Below are 20,760 nucleotides of genomic sequence, written 5' to 3'. Positions count from 1 at the left end.
AGAAGAAAGACCTGAGGGTTTGAAGATCACCAGAGTTCTTCCAATACCTTAAACATCCTTTTTTAAAATCCCTTTGCTCTTGTGTTTGAACATGTGCGTGTGCTTTCAGGAGCAAAATGATAAATATTTCAGCCCCTCCTTATCCTTGCAAAGTTCCCAACTCTCCCCAGTGGTCGTTCTTCTTGGTTTTCCTCCTGCATTGAGTCCAACGACAGCAGCATCCATTAAGCCAATGTTGCAGAACCAACCTTTCGCCCTTTGCAAGTTGGAATGTTTGTGCACACTCTGTGACATTGCGGATGCTCAGAGTCCTGCAGAGGAGGGCGAGTGAAAGGCAGCACAGATTTATACCTCTTCTTGGAACAAGAGGTATCTCTTGTCAGGGTTACACAGAGCTCTGCATCGGCCCGGCCGTTGCTGCCACAAGTGAGGGATTTCCTCTGGCTGGGTAGCTGCAGCAACAGGGCGTTGAGCAGAAAGCAGAGGAGGAATGCTGCTGGTGAAGCTCTGGAAAGGGTGTGTCTAATGTATAAAACAGATCGGAACTGAGGTGCCAGAGAACTGCTTGTTTTTCTGCCTGGACTGGAGGAAGGATGGCGGCGGAGAACTCCAAACTCCAGCTGTTCGTCAAGGTGAGATTTGATGGTGAGGCGGTGGGGCGGGGGCGGTCCTGGCATTGTAGGGTGCAGGGAGGGGCCAAGGTTGGCTGTGGCTGGTGGCTTTTTTCTTTTTCTTTTAAATGGAGTGTTTATTTTTATTTAATTGGCTGTCCCTTTTTATTGCAGTGTATTTCTAATCGTGCTTTCAAACTGATTTGTTCTTCCGATAGTTTTAACTATGTTTTCAGTTTAAACTATGTTTTCAGTTTATTGTCAGCTGCCTCGGGTGCCATTTTTGGGTGGAGAGGCATAATATAAATCAAACAAGCAAGCAAATCTGGTGGCAGAGAGTGTGTCATTGCGTTGAGAGTGGATTGTAAACATAGCCTAGGGTGACCATATTTGGGAGACCAAAAAAGAGGACACCTAGTGTGTGTGTGGGGAAGCAACTTTCTGAGTCCTGCAGAAAGTACGTTATTCCCCCGCCACCTTAAAGAACCCGATTGGAGTGGAGGAGGGGAAAGGATTTCATTCTGCACCACCACCATCCACTCCAATTGGGGCCTTTTCTATAATGTCCACGAATGACCCACTTTCCCCTTTAAGACCTCAATTGGAGCTCTGGGTGGGGGAATGATGTGCCTCAAGAAAGCATGTCACTCCCTCCTGCCATGCTAATGGCAGCCTTAAAGAGGAAGGTGTGTCATTCCAGGACGTTATTGAAAATTATAGAAAATCCCTCCTGACACCATGGAAAGAACAAAAACCAGGACAAATCCAGGGAAATCCTGACAGTTGGTCACCCTAACATAGCCTCCCCCAGCAAGGGTTTTAATAAGGTCCATCTATCCAGCCCAGCTCCCTGTCTCCGGCAGAGCCTAGGAAGCCTGCAAGCAGGGCATGCACAATTTAGAGTTTTTCTCTGCCCAGTTGCCTGTCTCCGGCATGTGGTATTTGGAGGCAGACTGACTATGAACAGGGAGGTTCCGTTTTGAGCTGCCATTGGCAACAGCTATCTTCCGAGTATTTGGTAGGCAGAATTAGAAAAGGAATTGAGAATAAAACTGCCAGTATCCTACTGCCTTTATAGAAATCTATGCTGCAGGACCACACTTAGAATACTGTGTATAGTTCTGGTCACCACACCTAAAAAAGGATATTATGGAGCTGGAAAAAGTGCAGAAAGGGGCAACTGAAATGATTAAGGGACTTGAGCATCTCCCCTAGGAGGGAAGGTTACAACAGCTGGGATTGTTCAGCTTGGAAATAAGGAGGCGAAGAGGAGACAGGATAGAGGTGTACAGAGCGATGCCTGATGTGGAGAATGTGGATAGGGAGACATTTTTCTCCTTCTCCCAAAATTGTAGAATTGCTCCCTTCCCTTTTTTAATCACGTAATTCATTGAAGAACTGGAGTAGCGTGGGGGCGAAGGGCATGAGCTACTAAGTGCCCTGTTCAAAAGCCACCGTCACCTAGTTTGGGTGCACCAGGTGCCCTACGCAAGTTCCATGTCCACAGACCCCAGTTTGTAATGCAGGGATAATAATGCATGACAATGATGCACTTTGGAATGATGGAGATGAAGTGTGCAAAGCACTTTGACCCACGAAGCACACAGTGTCATGGGGGTTGTTAGGTCTGGATCTATGGGGCCTGAGCCCTATATTTCCCAGGGGCCCTGGGAATCTAACCACAACTCCAGCAGGGATTGCAGCTGGGAAAAGAGGGTTAACTCTCTTTTCCCCACATGCTGCAAACCTAACCCCCCAAAAAATCTCCCCCTGCATAGCAAGCATAGCAAGGAGAGACTTTTCCTAATGGTTCAGGATGAACTAGATGAAGTTGCAAATTAATTGAAAATATATTTCCTTGGGACAATTAGGATGATAAATTTGTGGGTTTGGTTGTCCTCCTGCTAAATTTGAATAAATCCTTGTAATTATTTCTACATGTGCATACATAGATATAAATTAGCACATGCAAATTTCTGCCAATTTCTGCCTCAAATCTCTTAATACAAGAAAAACCCACAGTAAAATGTATTTTTAAGGGGAAGAGGGAAAGAGACCGAGAACTCACAGCAAAGGGGCCGTGGACATCTTAAAAGACAATGATATCTCCATGGTGTTGGCTTTTGTGGCCATCGCGGAAGCTGATGTCATGCTCAAACTGTCAGACTTTACAAGACCACAAAAAGCGCTGTGGTTGATGCTGCAACAGACCAAAACGGCGACTCTTCTGGAATTTCAGCCACCACAATGGATCCCTTCACAGCAACAACCCTGGGCAGTTTAATCACCACCACCACCACCACCACCACCATCATCATCAATGTTTTGGAGGAATGAACAGAGATCGAGATCAGGAAGAGGGAACAGACTTATAGGGAGGGTCCCTCATTGGCCAGGTCTGAGACAGATCCCCAGGTTGCTGTAAGGCTGCCCTGCACCAGAAATTGTACAATGATAACTTTGGGTTTGGGGTGTATGTCTACAATCCCACCACATGTTGTCCTGATGCCTCTGCGTTCGTTCATATGCCATCCATTCCTTCATGTCCCCTTCCCCCAAGCTGAAGCCCTCCAGATGTGTCGGGCTTCAGGGCTTGGTTGCTCAAACAAAGAAGTGCTGCGGCTAAACTGTCCTTGATTGGGAAGCACTTGCCAGGAAGTGGAAAGCACTTTGCGCGTGCCCCGAAGCAGCCTCGGATTCAGTGCCACGGGCTTGAAAACCAGGTGCTGGCACTGCTTTCCTGTTCTGGACGATGCACGCCCACCAGGACGTCGCTCCGTCACCTGCAGCACCCCAACGTGCAATTGCGTGCTGCACCAGAGGGGTCGTTGGCCAAGGGAATGTTTGGCCTGCGAGAGCCCAACCTCATAGCCAGCAACTGCCACCTGTCCACCTCAGGCTCTTCCTCTGCCCACCCCACCGCAGGCCTTTCTTGCTTCTTCTCGCTTTGTTTTCCTTCTCCTAAATACCCTTCCCTGCCTTAACCTGTACCGCCGATTTGCCATTTAGAGGATGCGCCTTGAGGAAGGTGTGTGCCTGTCTCTGTGTAACTTGCTTTCCCGCACTCTCATCTCCCGTTCTCCGTGCCCCCCTGCCTCCCTCCCCCATTTCCAACTCCCCCCCCCCCCCCCGATTTTGGTTGTGAGCCCTCAGACTCGGCTGGGGTGGGTTTTGTTTTCATTTGCTGAGAAGTGCTGAGTAAACTGTGCACGTTCTCTCCCTCCCTCTCCACGGGAATAGCCGTAATGATAACAATTCCCGCCACCCACAGTTTGAGCAGTGAACGTCTTCATCTTCCATTATGTGCAGCCACTTCTGTTTCAATTTGGAGCATGAGTTTTGCGTTCAGCCCAGGCCTCGGGCAAGCCTGCACTAAGACGAGAACAAGCACCTGTGTGCATGCTGAGCGGAGTGCACAAGCTCCTCTCCTCTCCCCCCACACCCCACCCTGCGCTACTCTCTGATGCACACGGAAAAAAGACCTCGCCCAAACTGGTTCTCCCCAGAGGAAGCCCCACCAGGCCTCCAAATGCAGCCAGCCTCTCTGGTAGAACAGGTATCTTTCATCCAGACGTGGAACATTGGGGTGCAATGCTCAGATTCAGCTTCTTCAGTTTTGCACGCATGCACACACACACACACACACAAAATCAAATGCATCTGTAGCGATGCAACTCTCAGGAACACCAATGGGAGGAGTTCAACGCAGTGCCAAATGGTGCCCAAATGGTGTGTTTGTGGCACAGGTGGACTGGCGCATTCCCAGCACACGGCGTCATCCATGTGGCTTAAAATGCACAGATCAGGAAATGAGTGCGAGTCTGAGGTGACAGTGGCGGGGGAGAAGAAAAATGATAACAAAAGTCTTCTGCTCCAAGGAAACACCCTGTGCTACACCCAAAGACGATACTGAATTAACTTACATACCAGGCGTGAAAACAGTTACCACTGAAACTTGGCTAAGACAAAATTCAGATCCGTCAGAGTTTTGATAGGCTGACGCAACATTTAAGACAAGGGTGGGCAAACCTTGTATTTCAGGACTGTTATTAGAAGTGAGCACCTTTGGCGAACCTCTTTGTCCCTGTAGGCGAGCGACGACGGGGAAACCATTGGGCACTGCCCGTTCTGCCAGCGACTGTTCATGACTCTGCTCCTGAAAGGCGTTCCCTTCACTCTGACTACAGTGGATACCAAGAGGTGAGACGCACTCTGAAGGAGGATGGTCGCTCCACCCAGGACATTCTGTGTATATTGAATTAATCTGTCTGGTTTTACCCTGATGTTCCCTACTTTTTACATGGTAGGTCTGTTTTCCTTTGAAATCAGACATCAGGGTGGAACCCCACATGAGTCTTCAGGATATGAAAGGATGCCAACAGTAGAGGCTGGTGTCTCTGATATTGGTGGGCTGGTGAATCCACTCCGGGTTTCAGTCAAGCTCCGCACCTTGGATAGCTCCTTAAGGGTGCTGACTGAAACGCAGAGCAGATTCACCACCCTACCGACACCGGCCTCTCCAGGATGGCCATGTTGCAAAGTAGCTGAGCTACTGTGACGACCCCGCTCACCTGGGAACTCCTTTTTACCTTTTCCTTAAAATGTTCCCCATGATGAACACGACCGGCTTACGGCTGCCCACTCTGTGGATTATCCCCCCCTCCCCAGTGTCCTTTTTCTGTTCCCACCTCTGGGCATCACCCTTTACCCTCGCTCACTGGCACTGTGGCCTCTGACCCGTTTTTGGTCCCACAGCAAACAGCTTGGTGCTTCGTACACAACCAGTGTCGCTTTTCCACCAGTGTCCCTGGATGCAGGGTCTCGCCTGAGCGCCTGGCTCTTGTGGAGCTGTGCTCCCCTGCTGCAACCACTGAAGCACCTTGGAATTCACCCTTCACTTCACCGCTGCCACCATACTACTCAGTACCTTCCCCCTAGTACTAACAAAGAATCCAATCCAGTGTGACACAAAATAACTTTTTATTAACAAGACGTTCACCCATTTTATCAAGCTTAAAGTTATGCTTAATTCAGTGATTGTTATCATAAAGGTGTCATAAATCTCTGCCCCCTAAAATCCTAATCCACCTCCTCCTGCTCCCTCTTATTCCCAAAACAATAAACTGCAGGCCCTACTCCCATCTTTCCTCTTCAGCACTGAATTAAATGTGTTGAATTAAAGGCATTACCTTGATTTTGGAATCTTTCCTAAATTGTCCTCGTCCCAATTCCTCCCAGACTTTGGAATTCCAGAGTTTGGAATGGATGAATTGTTCTGTTGCTGCTGTTTGTTTTCCACATTTTGTACCAAGCCCTGGACACCACTTGCCTCCTTGCCTGTTTCAGGTCCCTGGATGTGCTGAAAGATTTTGCCCCCGGAGCACAGCTGCCCGTGCTGCTATATGACGGAGAACCCAAGACGGACACGATCAAGATAGAAGAATTCCTGGAGGAGACCCTGGGGCCTCCAAAGTAAGGGCCGGGCCCACGAAACGCAAACTGCAGCTTGTGGTGCAATTTGTGAGGTGTGGGGAATGTGTCTGAAAAATGGGCACAACTGATGCACACATTTGGAAAATTTGCACGGATGTGTGTGAAAAAACAAAAACAAATTTGCAATCTTATTTGGACATGAATTGGAAACACTGTCAATACAGAATTCGGAGAAACTCAAGTCAATTGAGTCATGCTGATTCACATGCCACTCGTTTGAAGGGATCTGTCTGTGTACTGTAGTTGATTTTTTCCCGATTCCAGAAATGTTTGTTTTTGGGGGGGTGTGTGTTTTGGGTGCAATTGGGAGGGAATCAGTTATTTGCACAAATGAGATGCAGAGGGTTTCTTCATTTTTGGGGTCCGAAGATTTATGCAAATAGGATTTCCGCCCCCCTTTGGATCTTTAAATTTGCACAAATGGGATCGTAATTTTTTTTCCATTATATTTTTTAATCGGGGCGTCTTGCCCAAGTGAATACTTGCGCAAGTCCGCTTGTCTGTTACGTAGCCCCTCAGAGGCTTGTCACTTGCCCAGCCCACTTCACTCCAGAAGCAACCAAGGGGAGGGTGAAACTGGCACGTATTTTGGCAAGTAGGGAACAGGGCTCTGCTGGGCTAAAGCAGGTAGTGTGTGGAGAGGATGAAACGGACAAGAGGGGAACGTGGCTTCTGCCAGGCTACAGAGCAGCTGGACCTGCGGACTTGCGCAAGCCCCCCACCCCCAATATATATATATATTCTAAAAGTTACAAGCCCATTTGCACAACTTTAATGACACATGGGGGGGGGGGACACACACAATCCCCTTTGTAGAAATTGCTGCCGCCATTTAAAAAATCCAAAATCCATGTATTGGATCGACTTCCTACAGTTCAAGCAGACGCCAGTGGAGGGGGGAATGGAACAAAATCCGCAGGGACTGAACCAGTAAAATCTGTCTGATTTCAACCCCAAAGCGGAATTCTTTCTCACCTTTGGCTATTGGGCGGTATAAAAATGCAATAAATAGATACATAAATAACCTTTCCCCATAGTTTCCCGAGCCTGGTGCCCAGGTATAAAGAGTCTAGCTTAGCTGGAAACGACGTGTTCCACCGGTTCTCTGCCTACGTCAAGAATCCAGTCCCTGCTCAGGATGAAGGTGAGGTGTGGAAGTGGTGGGATGGGGGGGCAGAGGGAGGGGGCAGATGATTCATGTGGGTCCAGGCCAGGAAAATTGACACATTCTAGGACAATTTCCCCAAACTGCTGCCCTACAGCTGTGTTGGACTGCAGCTCCCATCATCCATGCAGGCTGGAGCTGATGGGAGTTGAAGTCCAAAGCATCTGCTCATACACCAAGTCAGGGAAGGCTGCTGCGAGGTCATCTGCTGAGGTTCTTCTTTGTCTACCTCTTCTGTCGGGTGAACGCCTGTTGTCCACAGAGGGCAGGGCCTTCTTCACGGTGCCCCCAACGTTCTGGGATGCCCTCTCCAAAGAGGTTTGCCTGGCACCAACATCGCTGCCCTTTTGGCTCCAGGCAACCACCTATTCATTTATCCAGGCATTTGAACAGATTTTAATCGGGCAAGTTCTAACCCTGGGGTGGGGTTTCCTGGTTTTGTACAGTTTTGTGTTTCTTAAATGTTGAAATCCCTCTCTTAAGGCTTAGTTACTGGCAACAGGTGCTTGAAGCCACAACGTGCCAGTATTATTGTTGTTGTTATTTGAATTTTTGGCCCCATCTTCTTTTTCCTTTGGAACCACCCACCACTGGAATTCTGGCCCCAAGAGCTTCTCTGAAATTGAATTCAGTCCTCTGGTTGGAAAAGCTTCCTCCTGTTCCAGTCTGTTCCTGTTACAACTCCGTTGGCTGTTTTTCTTGATGTTGTTTTGCTTTATTATGCTGTGCACCATCCTGGTTAGCAATCGCTGATGGAGCACCCCAATGGGGTCTCCTCCTCTGCATGGGGAGTGACGTCTTCCCGTATTTCTCTTCCAGTCCTGCAAAAGAACCTCCTCAAAGCTCTCCTGAAACTGGACCGCTACATGAACACTCCTCTGGAGTATGAGCTGGTGCGAGACCCCAAGCTGGCTGTCTCCCGGCGGCGGTTCCTGGACGGCGACCAGCTCACCCTCGCGGATTGCAGCCTCCTACCCAAGCTTAACATCATGAATGTGAGTAGTGTCTCCGATCGAGCACCAAGAATTAGAATCATAGGGTTTGAGATGTCCTCAGAGATCATCTAGTCCAACCCACTCCTCAATGCAGGCTCTTAAATCCCTCCAGAAAATTCTGCCATCCTCCACCTCTTCATGGTCTCTGTTCTTTCCCCCTATTTTCCCTCCCCCATCCCAAATCCTTCCACTTCCCTTCACACTCACAACTAGGGCTGTGCACCCCCCCCCAATCTGCCTCGGAGACCAATTCGGAGCCCCCGAAGCAGCCCCGATCCGCCTCGGGGGTGCCCGACCCGCCTCGGCGCCGAAGCCAAGGTAAGATTCGGGCCCTCCGAGGCGACTCAAGACTTTCCTGGGTGCTGGCTGTGCAGCTGGCACCCAGAAAAGTCTCCTCTTCCCCTCTAACCTGGTGCCTCCGCCGCCCTTGCAAGGAAGGGAGCGGCCTCAGACAGTGGTGGCAGGTATGCCTCCATCCCCCCATCCCCACTTTCCTGCTGCCGTCGCTGTCCACCACCACTGCCGTCCTTGCGTCGGGAGCTTCTACTGCCGCCGACACATAAGCCTGGAAATAGCGCAGCCTACTTCCGGGCTTATGCATTGGCAGCAGTAGAAGCTGCTGGATGCAAGGATGGCGGTGGCGACGGACATCAGCCGCAGGTAAGCCTCCTCTTCCCCCCCCTTCCCTGCTGCCTCCACCACAGCGGAGGCAGCAGTTAAGGGAACTGCCAAGGGCCAGCTCTGAAGTGCCGAGGCAGCCCGAAGCTTCAGAGCCAATTGGCTTCAGCTTCGGGCCACCTTGGCGTTCACCCAAACTGCCTTGGATCAGTGATTTGAAGGTCCGAATCACCCTGATCCACTTCGGAATCAGGGTTCGGATCCAAGGTGGTGCACAGCCCTACTCACAACCTGGATGCACTTCTGCACCAAAACGTATGTACAGACATTTTATTTATTGAAACGTTTTATGAGCCGCCTTTTGAGGGTCAGCCCTTCCAAGGAGGCGTGGAACGAAATGTTAAACTGCGAAAGACAATTTTAAAAAACTAACAATAAGTTCAGAAGGGACAGTTGAAACCAAAGAGCAACATATACACAACCCACCCACCTGCCCACCCAGAAGAGTCCATATTCCCTTACTGGCCAAACAGGTGAGAGGCTTTTGATCTCCTCGCCTCACCTGCATTAAGGTTATACACCATCCACAACTCAGAGTAAATGCAGAAATTTGGAATTTGTTCCAGAACCCAAAGAGCCTTTGCTTTCGTTCCCCCGTTTCCATTTTGCTTTGACATTCAAGTTTGACATTCAACTACAGTCTGTGGTCCAGATCCACAGCAGCCGGAGGGTGAGGTCCGAGCCAGCTGGGCCAATGGCTGGGGATGCAGGCTACAGTGTGAGCCCATCCGCACGTCAGGCAGAAGAATAAGTAGATGGAAATGCCGCTCTTCTCACTGGTAGCTGTTCTGGGGTCACAGACAGCTAGATGTCTACTCTATTATGTTCAGCCGGATCCTTTTAAATAGGGATTAATTCGGGGACCTTCTGCAGGTGCCCTAGACGGGGCCTCCAGCCTCTTTCATTCCTTGCAAGCTAAAGCCTTTGGTACGTGTGGGGGGATCTCCTCTCCTTCCTGCAGGTTGTGTGCCAACACTACCGGCCGTCAGGCATCCCCAAGGAACTGCGGGGTGTGTGGCGATACCTGGACAGCGCCGCTGAGGTGAAGGAGTTCAAGTACACCTGCCCCAACAGCGAGGAGATCATCCAGGCCTACCGCAGTGCGGTTCGGCCGCTCAAGTAGGCGCCCAGCCCTCAGCCTGCCCCACTCTCGGTCTCTCCTCACCCTCAAGCAGAGGAAAAGGACAGGCACAGGCTGAGATGGGAAGGGACTCCCATTTTAATCGGCTGAGAGCCCGGGGCCATTTTACCTCTTGGTAGCATCACGCCTCTGAACCTTCGGCATCTTCGGAACCGAACACTTCTGGCCGTGGAGCTCCAAGCCTGGCCGCTGCCTCTTGTGCCCGCAAACCTCCAGATGACCAAGTCAGGCTCATGGAAGACTTGGGTGATCTTAACCAGGCAAAGCGACGCAGATCCACCACCAGCCTATGCTTTCAGGCACACCCCCCCCCCCCGCAAAGTCGGGCAGAGTGGAGAATCTCACAGATTGCATCCCTTTCTCTGCCTGCTCGCAATGAGCGTGGGCCTCCGTAACAGCACGCTTTGACTATTCCGTTTAAGCAAGGTCACACAGCAAAGAGTTGAATCCAGCTTTCAGAATACCCCTGTTCTGGGGGTTCACAAAAGCCCGAGCCTGAGTTTACACGAGTAATCACACTCTTCTCTGGACTGGTTGGTCTTCAGCGGCCAGGGTACGTTCGGGTGGGTTGGGTTGTACTTTAAAACTTTCACAGTATTCTCCCTTAAGTAACATAATTATTCAAGCTGAACCCTCAGAGAGCAAGGAATGTTATGAATCCCTCCCCCGCAATAGTGTCAGGGGCTCACTCAACAGGAATTAAATTGACAAGGGCTAACAGCCTTCCCCAGCTGTAGGGCCCCAGATGTTTCTGGAGTACAACTTCCATTATCTCTTGTCACTGGATGATGGGAGTTGAACTCCCATCATATCTGCTAGGTTGGGAAGGCAGACTTAGACTAACAGGGACGGAAATGTTCCCTGCATCTCCTCCAGATCCTATTAACCCACTGTGGAATTTATTCCCGACCTGTTGAACAGGAGACACTACCTGTATTCCTATATATCCTTTCTCACAATAAAACATTTTTAAACATATGCTTGTGATGTGGGTGCTTGGAGCTAATTTTCCCCCAGCTGTAGTTTTAAACTGGTGGTCAACGCTGTGAACTGGGAAGCCTCTGGCTCCCATTGGATACAAAATCACTGGAGGGCCTTCAGCAAAAGAAATTTCTATCTCGCTCCTTTACACGTGGTTTTTTTCTTTTCCTTTTTATATGTTTCATTATGCAACCACTAGATGGTGATCCAGCATAACCGAATTGTGCAATCATAATGCCATTCGTGTGGGGGGGGGGGGGTGAGGGAGAGAAATACCACTTTCCTCATTGGGGGGGATCTTGATAATAGTTGCAAAGCCTAGGAATGGCCCTGGAAGATGGGTAAAGACAGGCAGCTCTTTCCTGCTTCCTCTTTCAGGGTAAGGTAGGGTGTGTGTCCGTAGAAACTCAAAACTGGCTGTGCCTCATTCTGAAGACAAGAAGAGCAGCCAAGAATCTGGCCCAGCAGCAGGCAGATGAAAGGGCAGAGAAAACCAACATTTTATTGTTACAGACGTATTTCCTTAAAAGGGATGATAAACAGAATTCCAGCATGGTCTGCGAGAGGCATGGAGCGCAGAAACTCCTCTGCGAGGGTGCAAAGGAAAAGCCGTCCCGTGGCGGCGTCCTCCTCCTCCACTTGCTCATCTTTGTGGACACGGGCAGAGGAGGCCTCCCTCCCTCCCTCCCTCCCTCTCTCTCTCCTACTCCTTCGAAACCATCCGTGGTTTTGTATTAAAACCTTTAAAACACTCACTTCAAAAGAGTTTGTTAAAGTATCCTCTTTGCCGCTTGCTTTGGAAAATGTCGGATGTATTCAGACATCTTCAAAATCTACCCCCGTCGGCGTCTTCTTACTAGAGCAGAAGGGGAGGGGATTGTTAGCAATGGGCGTCACACGTTCAGAGCCCTTCATCTAGAGCACTGCGGCACAACCCTGGAAGGTAGACCAGAACACAATGGGGATATATAGATTCTAAAATTTGGGAAGAGGGGGACAGGCTACCCACTATAGCAATCCCCAAACTAGGGCCTGCCAGATGTTGTGGACTTCAACCCCCATCAGCCCCAGCCTGCATGGCCAGGGGTGAGGAATTTTGGGAGCTGTAGTCCAAAATATTGGGGGTGGGGGGCAGTGTGAGGAACTGTATTTCCTTCATTCATGGATTAAACTCTGTCTCCCCGTAGAGACTCAAAGTTGGAAGTTTGCAAGCACAGGATCCTGCGAGTAGAATTCAAGAATCTCAGCTTTCAAATTTTTTAAAAAATAAAAATAAAAGTTTTATAGTCCTGAAGACTGTGATGAAAGGCTTGAACTTGTATCGGCTGTGGAGAAACTTCTGCAAGAGTAAAAAAAGTTTTCCCCGCACTGCTCAGCAGCCCATTTTATGATGAGCAAAAGTCATTTTTATAAAAATGAGATGCATCGGGTAATTTGCCAAATTCAGAATTTTAGGAATCTCCCCCCTCCCATCCCGTCCCAGCATAGTGTAGGATGGGGGATTCTGTGCCCCCAAAGTTAAGCAGACCAATGCCACAAAGTGAAGGGGACCCCGGAGGTTGGTTGGGATGTGTTTACCTTTTGAATCCAGGGTTAATGAGCGATTCCCCAGGTAGCCTTTTCTTGGTGGCCGCTTGGCCAGCGCCGCCTCCGCCCCTGTACTTTGAGGGACTTATTCCTGCCAGAAGGAGAACAGAAATAGAAGAAAATCATGATGTTCCTACAGCTGTAACTCAGCCCTCGTACATAGATTATGCTGGACCGGGCAGGTAGAGTGCGTGCGTGCGTGCGTGTGTGTGTGAGCGAGTAAGGGCTGCTGTTACTGCTTTTTTGGAACACAAATCCCAAAGCGGTTAATCATGGACATCACTTTTAGTCGTCATGGGCATGTAAAGTGTAAAAGGGAAAAGGAGGGAGTGGGGAGAAAGATGAACTAGGAAAAAAAAGTTGCTCCCTGAAAATGGAGGCATGTCAGAGGATGGAGCTGTCCCTGGTATACGGGCCTGGAAAACGTAATGGTTCTAGTTGAAACAGGGCAACTAGGAAAAAAACGTGATGTATGTCACTGGCGGGGAAACGTGGTCCTTGCTGGCTACATGAATCAGCCAATCAGGGATCCTGCATATTGTTGTCACAACCAATCAGATTTGTGGCCCCCATTTGCTGACATCACCAAGCCAAATCAGAGTGAAGCCACCACTTCCTGCCCCTCACTCTGAATGGGATTAGCATCTCCATCTTCTTTCTCAACCCAGTTTTCACTAATATGGAATCATTTGGCAGGAGACATCGTCCCACCCCTGGGCAACGTACAAGCCCTAAGCAACTTGGGACCAGGATACCTAGCAGGCTGCCTTCCCTGCCCTAGCAGACCCAGTTGACAGCTACGATATGCAGAGGAGGTCCTGCTCATCATTCCAAGACAAACAGACCTTGAGGGCAGGGCCTTCTCTGTAGCAGCACCCACCCTCTGGAAAACCTGCCCTCATGCGGTGCAGGAGGCAGAAAATGTAACAGCCTTCAAACGCCTCCTGAAAACATATCTTTTTAGGCAGTCTTTCCCTGGACTATAACTTGTTATTTGGTTTTAGATGATATTTTTTTAAAAAAAGTTTTGAATTTTGACTTGTATGTTATGTATGTTGTATGTTTGACTTGTATGTTATGTTATTATGACTTGTATGTTACTTGTATGTTGTATGTTATACTGCCTCAGCTATCGGGCAGTATAAAAACATAATAAATAAAATAAAAAATAATAATAAACCAGCTCCTTTGTGGCTTGGCCCTACTACATAACAAGGCAGACATTTAGCCTGACTACTGAACCTGGCTTTTCTTGACTGAGAACGTGAATGTCTTGAACGGGGTGGGTGGGGGTCCGGAGCCCCTCCAGCCCCAGCCTGCCTGTCTTGAAAGCCTCCCACATGCCAGCAGAGAGGAGTTGTGGCGGTGGTTTTGAAGTGGGAGGGGATGAAATTCCACACGAGTGCCAGCGGGAGCGCCCCCCTCGACCGCAGCGCCCAGAAATGCCGTCCTGGCCGGGTGCCACCTCTTACCTGAGGCAAAGAGACTCTGGCTCCGAAAGGGGCTCTTCTCCGGGCTGCCAAGAGGCAACGCAGCAGTGGCGCTCTCTGTCGGGATGGGAAGAAAGAGCTCAGCCTATTTCTGCCCACAAATTCCAACCTGAATTTGGGAACCAGACAGCAGCCACAAGGGAGTGCGTTGCGGCGTCAATAACATCTCCCTCTAGAGGAGACCCACAGATGGGACCTCGCCGCTCCCTTGCGTAATAACAAAACCGGTTTATCAGCCTTCCCCACTGCCACAGCGCTAAAGGAGCACTTCTTTAAAAAGCAGGTGCAACCAATAGGAATGGCTTCCAGGCCTGTGTTTCAGCGTGGCGTGGGTTCTTAACGAAGAAGTCAACACTATTCTGATTGTGTTTCAAACTGGGCTTCTGTGCAATGGAGGACTCTAAAGGAGCTCTCCAGGGTGCGGAGTTCTGACAGAAACCCAGAGCAGATTCACCGTGCCACAGACACCGGAGCCACCGGCCTCCACTGGATGAAACTGTGGTTTAGTCCGTGACGACCTCTGTAATCTCAGCAGTTATTCTGCCACAGCTTGAAAAGAGTTTGGGAAATTACCTATACTGCTGAGGCCACCCGAAAGAGAGGAAACAGCTACCAGGCACCCTCCCACGTGCATTCACCCCTCCCTCGTGTGACCCACTGCCACGGCTGAGGCCACGAGAGGGAAAGAAACCACCAACCCTTCCACTGTTTCCATCCATTTCCATGATCTGATGAACTTTGCAAGCAAGAACCTAGTGCCTGAGTTTGCTTTTTTCCTCCTTCCTCCCAATTCTTTTTCCTTTGGTGTCATGTGAAGCTGCCTGCAGGGCCTGGGCTGTCTTATTTCTTATCGTTGTAAATGCCTCTGGGACAATTTTTTGGCAGAAAGGTGAGATAAAATGCTAGAAAGAAATTCAGAGAACTCTTCCAATTTCCTTATTTGGGCATCATCCCCCTCCCCCCTTGATAGAGGTTCATGTTCTATGGGGAGTGAAAGATACTTATTATATTTATCCATTCGATTTATATCCAACCTTTCTGCCAAAAACAAAAAAATTGGTAAGATTTTGTATTAAATTTATGTGTAGGCTTTTTCCCATCACAGAATTGTCTTCCATCCCGGTAGCACAGTAGCTTCAGCAAGGGGCTGATTTCATGTGCCTCTAGAAGATACACACACAGCTGATGTACTGGCAGGGTCTTATGGGGAAGTTGACAAAAGTGTCAATGCCAAACAGATATTGATCGATATCTCACAGGAACGCAGAGCGGTCAAGATCGCCAGTGCCCAGGCTACAACCCTAATCTCACTTTCCCAAGAGAAAGTCCCATGGAACCCAAGGGGATGTACTTTTGCATAAGCAAGCATAGGATCAGGCCTTTCTTTCAGGCCACAAGATGGCTAATATGTGTATGTGGGCAAACAGGCTGGAAACTCTGTGTGGACTAGTGACTTCCTGGCAAGAATGGGAAGATATGCCTGAGTTAACCATCCTAAAATTCTATTATTTCTTGCAATTTAGAATTTGCATCTTGCCTTTCCATTTAAAATGAGGAACTAACAAGATTTTTAAAAAAACACAACACCCCCCCCCCCCCCAATGCTACAATTAGGGCTATGCTCCGCTCCGATTTGGATTGCGAATCTGGAGTGGAGCGACCCGATCCGCCTCTGCCAAAGGCGGATCAAAATCGGGTCGGGGGAGCTGCGGATCGAGGTGAAGCGTTCGCCTCCATCCGGAGCTCCGAATGCAGGTAAGTGGGAGGAAGGGGCGCTCATCTGGCAGCGGCGCAGTCCATGCGGCGACAACGGAGCCAGGTAAGGGGGGAGGGGAGCTTACCTGTGTCTGTCGCGGCCCATTGCAGGCTTCAACTGAGGCCCAGGCCTCAGTTGAAGCCTGCAATGGAATGCGACAGAGGCAGTTAATTGGGGGGGAGGGGGGCTTACATGGCTCCGCCGCCGCAGTCTGTGCGGTGATGGCGGTGGCGGAACCAGGTAAGGGGGCAGAGGGGCTTATTCGGCCCCCTTTTGCCCCCCTTTCCCCACTTACCTGCCTCCGCCGTCCGCCGTGGAGGCAAGTAAGTAGGGGGGGGGGGAGGAAATCTCGATCCACCCCTCCGGATCTCACTCCGCTCTGAAGCAGATCGGCCTGATCCGAAAGTTGCAGATCAGGCCACAAAGCGTTTCGGAGGGTCCGTGCACAGCCCTAGTCACAATATTTTCCTTAAAATCAGATTTCTGAAAGGGGGGTGGGAAAGAACAATCCAGGTTGCTTCTAAGATACTAAAATTCTGCAGGGAACTACAACGAAGCACCGCTCTTCTTAAAGAAGATATTTTGGACATATTTGCCGCTGGAAACTACAGAAGAGGTGAGGTCCATTTGTCCTGCAACCCAACCCACGGCAAATATATATAAAAACGGAACCTTCCAGGCGTTTCTCCAGCTGATGCACCTGTGCCACCAAGCCAAACGTCAGGTCCTGGAGTCGCATCCTGGCTTCGGAGAGAGGCACTTTGTGAAGGTCAAAGGTCACGCTCTGCCTGCCATCTTGGAACTCCAAGGTGGCCCTGCTGTCACAAACACTCAGGACAGGCGTCTGGCACCCCAGGAACTCCCTGTGGACAAGACACGGCAGTGAGGTGGAGGAAACCCAGCTTATAATGAAGGCTAGAACAAGGGCTTCAAAATTTGGGTCAGCCATCCTCAAGCGAGTTCCCTCAAGATGTGTTCATGTCCAACACACCTGGAAGGCATCTGCTTGAGCAACGCTGCTTTAGTTGGAATCAACCAACGCTTTTAAGTGAATGAACAGTACGGGATCTTAATCATCGCAACTGAGACTTAAGGACAGGTTTTCGAGGGTAGTTTTTGGTTCTGGGAAGTGAATGGTCCATGAAAAAATATTAACTGCAGCCTCTCCTTTCAGCAAGGAGGGGCGAACATCTATTTATTAAACCGTACGTTATCTCACAAATTCTGAGGTTTGGGCAACATATAAATTCATTTAATCCATCAACTGGTTAAAAGGCAAACCGTTATCTAGTAAATTATAGGATTTCAGTTGTTTTGCTTTTGCACTGTGGTACAGCATATGTTACATCTTTTGTGATCTGAGCTTAGCCGGATCTAGGTTTTTAAGAGGGAAACACCACACAGGCACCGTTAATAGCAGCGTGGAAGAGGGGATTTTGGCAGGTATCGCTTGCATGATCTCTGCTGAAATTCCCTCTTCTGCATCACTATTACAGGTGCAAGAGCCCTGGCCACTTTTGCATCTGGGCCACCTTAGGAAGACACTGTCTTATAAACAAAGAATGCTGAACGGACAGGTTAAACCAAACAGCCTTAGCCAAGAGATCTTTAATGATCAATAGACTGGATTTTAACCCATCTTAAGCCCTTGCCATAAGAAAGGGGAAAGAACTGAAATAGAAATGCCCACCTGAGTTTAGAGTTGCAGTCATCAGGGGAAGCCGACTCATTCAGAGACAACTGGTTGACGAGAGAGACAAAGTCAAAGCAAGCAAGCACAGCATGATTTCTCAGGACAGCTAGTCTTGAGTATGCTATATCATCTGGGTAAATGCCTAGGCTGAGAGAATATCCCTATTTTGCCTTTTCTGACATAGTTGATTTTTGAACTTGAAATGTAGAATGGTGCCCTGAATGTGAACACCAACTCTAATTTCTAGTGTCTCAGTGTCTCAAGGCAAGTATCAGACTATTTTGCATTTTCTTCCTGCCCTGCGAAAACAGGTGCAGGCATTGAGTTGGCATTCAGTCTTGAAATGTAGATTAATATCGTGAATGTGAGTCCCAAATTTCATCCCCATATCTTAATGTTCAACGGTGGTATCATGTTACTAATATGTTACAAGGAGAATCAAGCAGGTTAAGTTCAGACCCTCCTACATGCATGAACCTCTGTAGCTCGGGAAAGTCTTCCACCACTAGCGAAAGAGATGGATTTGGAGGGCAGCCCCAAATCAGAGAGCTCACATACTTACGCATCCGTCCAGCTTCTCCGAAGTGACTTCACAGCTCCAGAACTCAGACGCATTAGTGACACTGCAGGAAGAGAAAACAAGGGAGTTACAGGAATGTTGTGGCAGAGAGGGACACAACTATCCCAAATGCCCTTACGGGTGCCCTTAGATCATAGTTCCAGTGGAGGAGTTTGGCAGCTGTTGTCATGTAGGCTCAGGAGTGGCTGGATTCCTCCCCACTCCTGCTATACAATTCACGCTTTCTAGAGACATTCGGCCTGCAAGAACAGCTTGGATCTTTTCTGGAACCCACGAGTAAGTGCAGCAGAACCTATCATCCCTCACCTTTGCACAACACCAGTTTTAGCTTTAAAAAGTCTTTGAACTCAGTTCCTCTACCCTGGAGCATATAAAGAATGACAGAAAACAAGAGCCTCTGAGAACATACAGAGAGTTTTTCCTCTGCCATGGAATACCCACCACCAGGCCCCCAAAATTGCTGTTGCTAGGAGTTGTTTTCCAGCACATCTGAAGGGGCCTAAATTGAAAGAGACCACTCCGCTCAATCACCTCTCCCTGCCCCTGAGTTGCTGTTGATGCTGCAACAGGTTTAAACGATTTTTTCCTGTCCACTCCACCCTGTTTCTCTCTGGTTCCATGATAGTTTCCAACTTCACTGGCTGCCAGTCCAGGTCCGGGCCCAACTCAAAGTGCTGGTATTAACATTTGAAGCCTAAAACGGCTTGGGGCCAGGCTATCTGAAGGAACGCCTCCTCCCATAAGGACCCGAAGGTCATCCTCAAGAGTCCTTCTCTGTGAGCCCCTGCCAAAGGAAGTGAGGCAGGTGGCTACCAGGAGCAGGGCCTTCTCTGCTGTGGCACCCCGACTGTGGAATGAGCTCCCTAAGGAGGTTCACCTGGCACCTATACTATATTCTTTTAGAACCCAGGTAAAGACCTTTTTATTCTCCCAGTATTTTAACAGTCTATAAATTAATTTTAACTTTGCTGTTCTAAATTTGTATTTTAAATTTGTATTTTTGCATTGCTGCTGTTTTTATCTTGGTTGTGCTTTTATACTGTATTTTATATTATGGTTTTATACTGTTGTTTTATACTATGAATTGCCTTAATTTTGTAAACTGCCCAGAGAGCGGTATAGAAATGAAATAAATAAATAAATAAAATTGGGTATCCTTCAGTTGCAAGCCGTTTGGAACACTTTCAACAGGAAAGCAGCTCACAAATTCATACCTAAATAAATCTGCAGTCTTGCGGTTCAAACAGTTTTTAAAAAGTGTTTGCGTATTTTAATCCCTGTTGAGTCTTTTTCTGAGAAAGTTGTCTAATATATTGAAATAATATTTCTTTATCTAATTTACTAGATTTGTATACTGCCCAACTGGCAAACACCCTGGAGGCAGGTATACAATCATTTTAAAACAAACAATACAACAATAAAAATATCAAAGTTAAAAAAATTGTTAAAAAAATAAAGAGCCAGTAGTAAAATTAATAAAGCAACAGATGAAAGATGAAAGCGGTCTTATCCTGGCATCTAGATGTGCACATCATCATCATCATCATCATCATCATCATCCAAAAGTAAATCCCATCGAGATTGATTGTGCAGCCTCCTAGATGAGCAGTGGGTCGAGCATGGCTAAAACTCCCCCTTCCCAATAAAGAGTGATTCATTCCTATGTAACCCACAGAAATTTGAGCTCTTTAAAGAAATTAAGCTCTGTGAGCAGACCTTTCTTTAAAGGGGGTTTAAGGGTTCGATCTGGAATATGGGAAGGAAGCTGTAACAATTACTTGATCAGATTACATCTATTAAGTGCACAATTCCACATACCCCCCAAAAGTCCTACAGTTCCCAGCATGCTGGCTGGGGAATGCTGGGAGTTGTAGGACTCCCCCCCCCCCGTCTAAACATGCGTGGGCACAACCCCAAACCCATTGGGTGATTTTAACTCCTACCGCTGCTGTCAATATTCCCTTGATTTTTGATGTTTCAACGCGAGGGGTCGTTATTTTAAAAGTGTTTGATTCATAGCTGCTCGAGGAAACTTTTTCTAGGGTAGGATCTCCATGAACGAACATTATTACCTTTTATCGGCCCGGCCCGGTTTCTGTTAGCCCTCTGCACACGCTCAGAGGCGGTCTTTTGCGCACTGCTTTCTGCGGACCATCCCCGAAGCTTGCCCTTGAAAAGAGGTGCCGGGGCTCACGTTAGGCGCCTAAAACCGAACAGAAGGGCCAGGTGCGGAAGGGAAGAGTGGGCAGGCGGGGTGTTCAGTTCTTGCAAAGTCTAGCCTGGGGGTGAGGTGGGGGTCTCTTTGCACTCACTAGAGTCGCGGGAAGCTGCTGCTGCTGCTGCTGCTGCTGCCGCCGTCGCAAAAGCACAGGAACCGCTGCCCTTCGTGGCTCACGACTCGGAGGGCTCCGGGCAGCGCCATCTCCACGAAGGTGGGACTCGAACTCGGCGCCGGGGCTTCTGTGCGCAATACGGGCGGGGCTGCCTGGGCGGACCCGGCTCTTAAAGGAGACGACGCGCTCGGCCCTGGGGCACCTTTCCCTCCGATCGCCGTGGACTCCAGGCCCCACCATCCCCAGCCAGTTGATTG

The 20,760-nt window shown here is 48.9% G+C and overlaps 2 protein-coding genes across 4 annotated transcripts; one reads left to right on the top strand and one right to left on the bottom strand.

Annotated features, from left to right (window-relative positions):
- Nucleotides 1–573: 573 nt before the first annotated feature.
- Nucleotides 574–11,726, top strand: CLIC3 (chloride intracellular channel 3). 2 transcript variants are annotated; one of them, XM_063144481.1, is made up of 8 exons: nt 574–632; nt 4,702–4,811; nt 5,958–6,083; nt 7,142–7,248; nt 8,089–8,264; nt 9,904–10,061; nt 11,453–11,586; nt 11,642–11,726. In XM_063144481.1, the coding sequence occupies exons 1-7, from the start codon at nt 594–596 to the stop codon at nt 11,541–11,543; spliced, it is 807 nt and encodes a 268-aa protein (XP_063000551.1). In that variant the 5' UTR covers nt 574–593; the 3' UTR covers nt 11,544–11,586; nt 11,642–11,726. The 2 variants fall into 2 exon arrangements, with proteins under 2 accessions (XP_063000551.1, XP_063000552.1); XM_063144482.1 differs by lacking the exons at nt 11,453–11,586; nt 11,642–11,726 and having other exon boundaries at nt 9,904–10,377.
- Nucleotides 11,541–20,646, bottom strand: PAXX (PAXX non-homologous end joining factor). 2 transcript variants are annotated; one of them, XM_063144479.1, is made up of 7 exons: nt 20,483–20,636; nt 18,153–18,213; nt 17,588–17,637; nt 16,570–16,760; nt 14,124–14,198; nt 12,643–12,742; nt 11,541–11,920 (listed from the first exon to the last, which is right to left on the bottom strand). In XM_063144479.1, the coding sequence occupies exons 1-7, from the start codon at nt 20,590–20,592 to the stop codon at nt 11,881–11,883; spliced, it is 627 nt and encodes a 208-aa protein (XP_063000549.1). In that variant the 5' UTR covers nt 20,593–20,636; the 3' UTR covers nt 11,541–11,880. The 2 variants fall into 2 exon arrangements, with proteins under 2 accessions (XP_063000549.1, XP_063000550.1); XM_063144480.1 differs by lacking the exon at nt 12,643–12,742 and having other exon boundaries at nt 20,483–20,646.
- Between the last annotated feature and the right edge of the window lie 114 nt (nt 20,647–20,760).

The sequence above is a fragment of the Elgaria multicarinata genome, chromosome 19, assembly GCF_023053635.1.
Source record: "Elgaria multicarinata webbii isolate HBS135686 ecotype San Diego chromosome 19, rElgMul1.1.pri, whole genome shotgun sequence".
Classification (NCBI taxonomy): Eukaryota; Metazoa; Chordata; class Lepidosauria; order Squamata; family Anguidae; genus Elgaria; species Elgaria multicarinata.
The sequence above is the reverse complement of the archived record's forward strand: the minus strand, read 5'-3'. Positions and strand labels throughout refer to the sequence as shown.

Coding starts and splice junctions, on each gene's coding strand:
- PAXX (XM_063144479.1), bottom strand. CDS start 20,592: ATGGCGCTGCCCGGAGCCCTCCGAGTCGTGAGCCACGAAGGGCAGCGG. Junction 18,214..20,482: donor AGCAGCTTCCCGCGACTCTA/GTGAGTGCAAAG, acceptor CTCTTCCTGCAG/TGTCACTAATGCGTCTGAGT. Junction 11,921..12,642: donor ATTAACCCTGGATTCAAAAG/GTAAACACATCC, acceptor CTTCTGCTCTAG/TAAGAAGACGCCGACGGGGG.
- CLIC3 (XM_063144481.1), top strand. CDS start 594: ATGGCGGCGGAGAACTCCAAACTCCAGCTGTTCGTCAAG. Junction 6,084..7,141: donor GAGACCCTGGGGCCTCCAAA/GTAAGGGCCGGG, acceptor CTTTCCCCATAG/TTTCCCGAGCCTGGTGCCCA. Junction 7,249..8,088: donor AGTCCCTGCTCAGGATGAAG/GTGAGGTGTGGA, acceptor TTTCTCTTCCAG/TCCTGCAAAAGAACCTCCTC.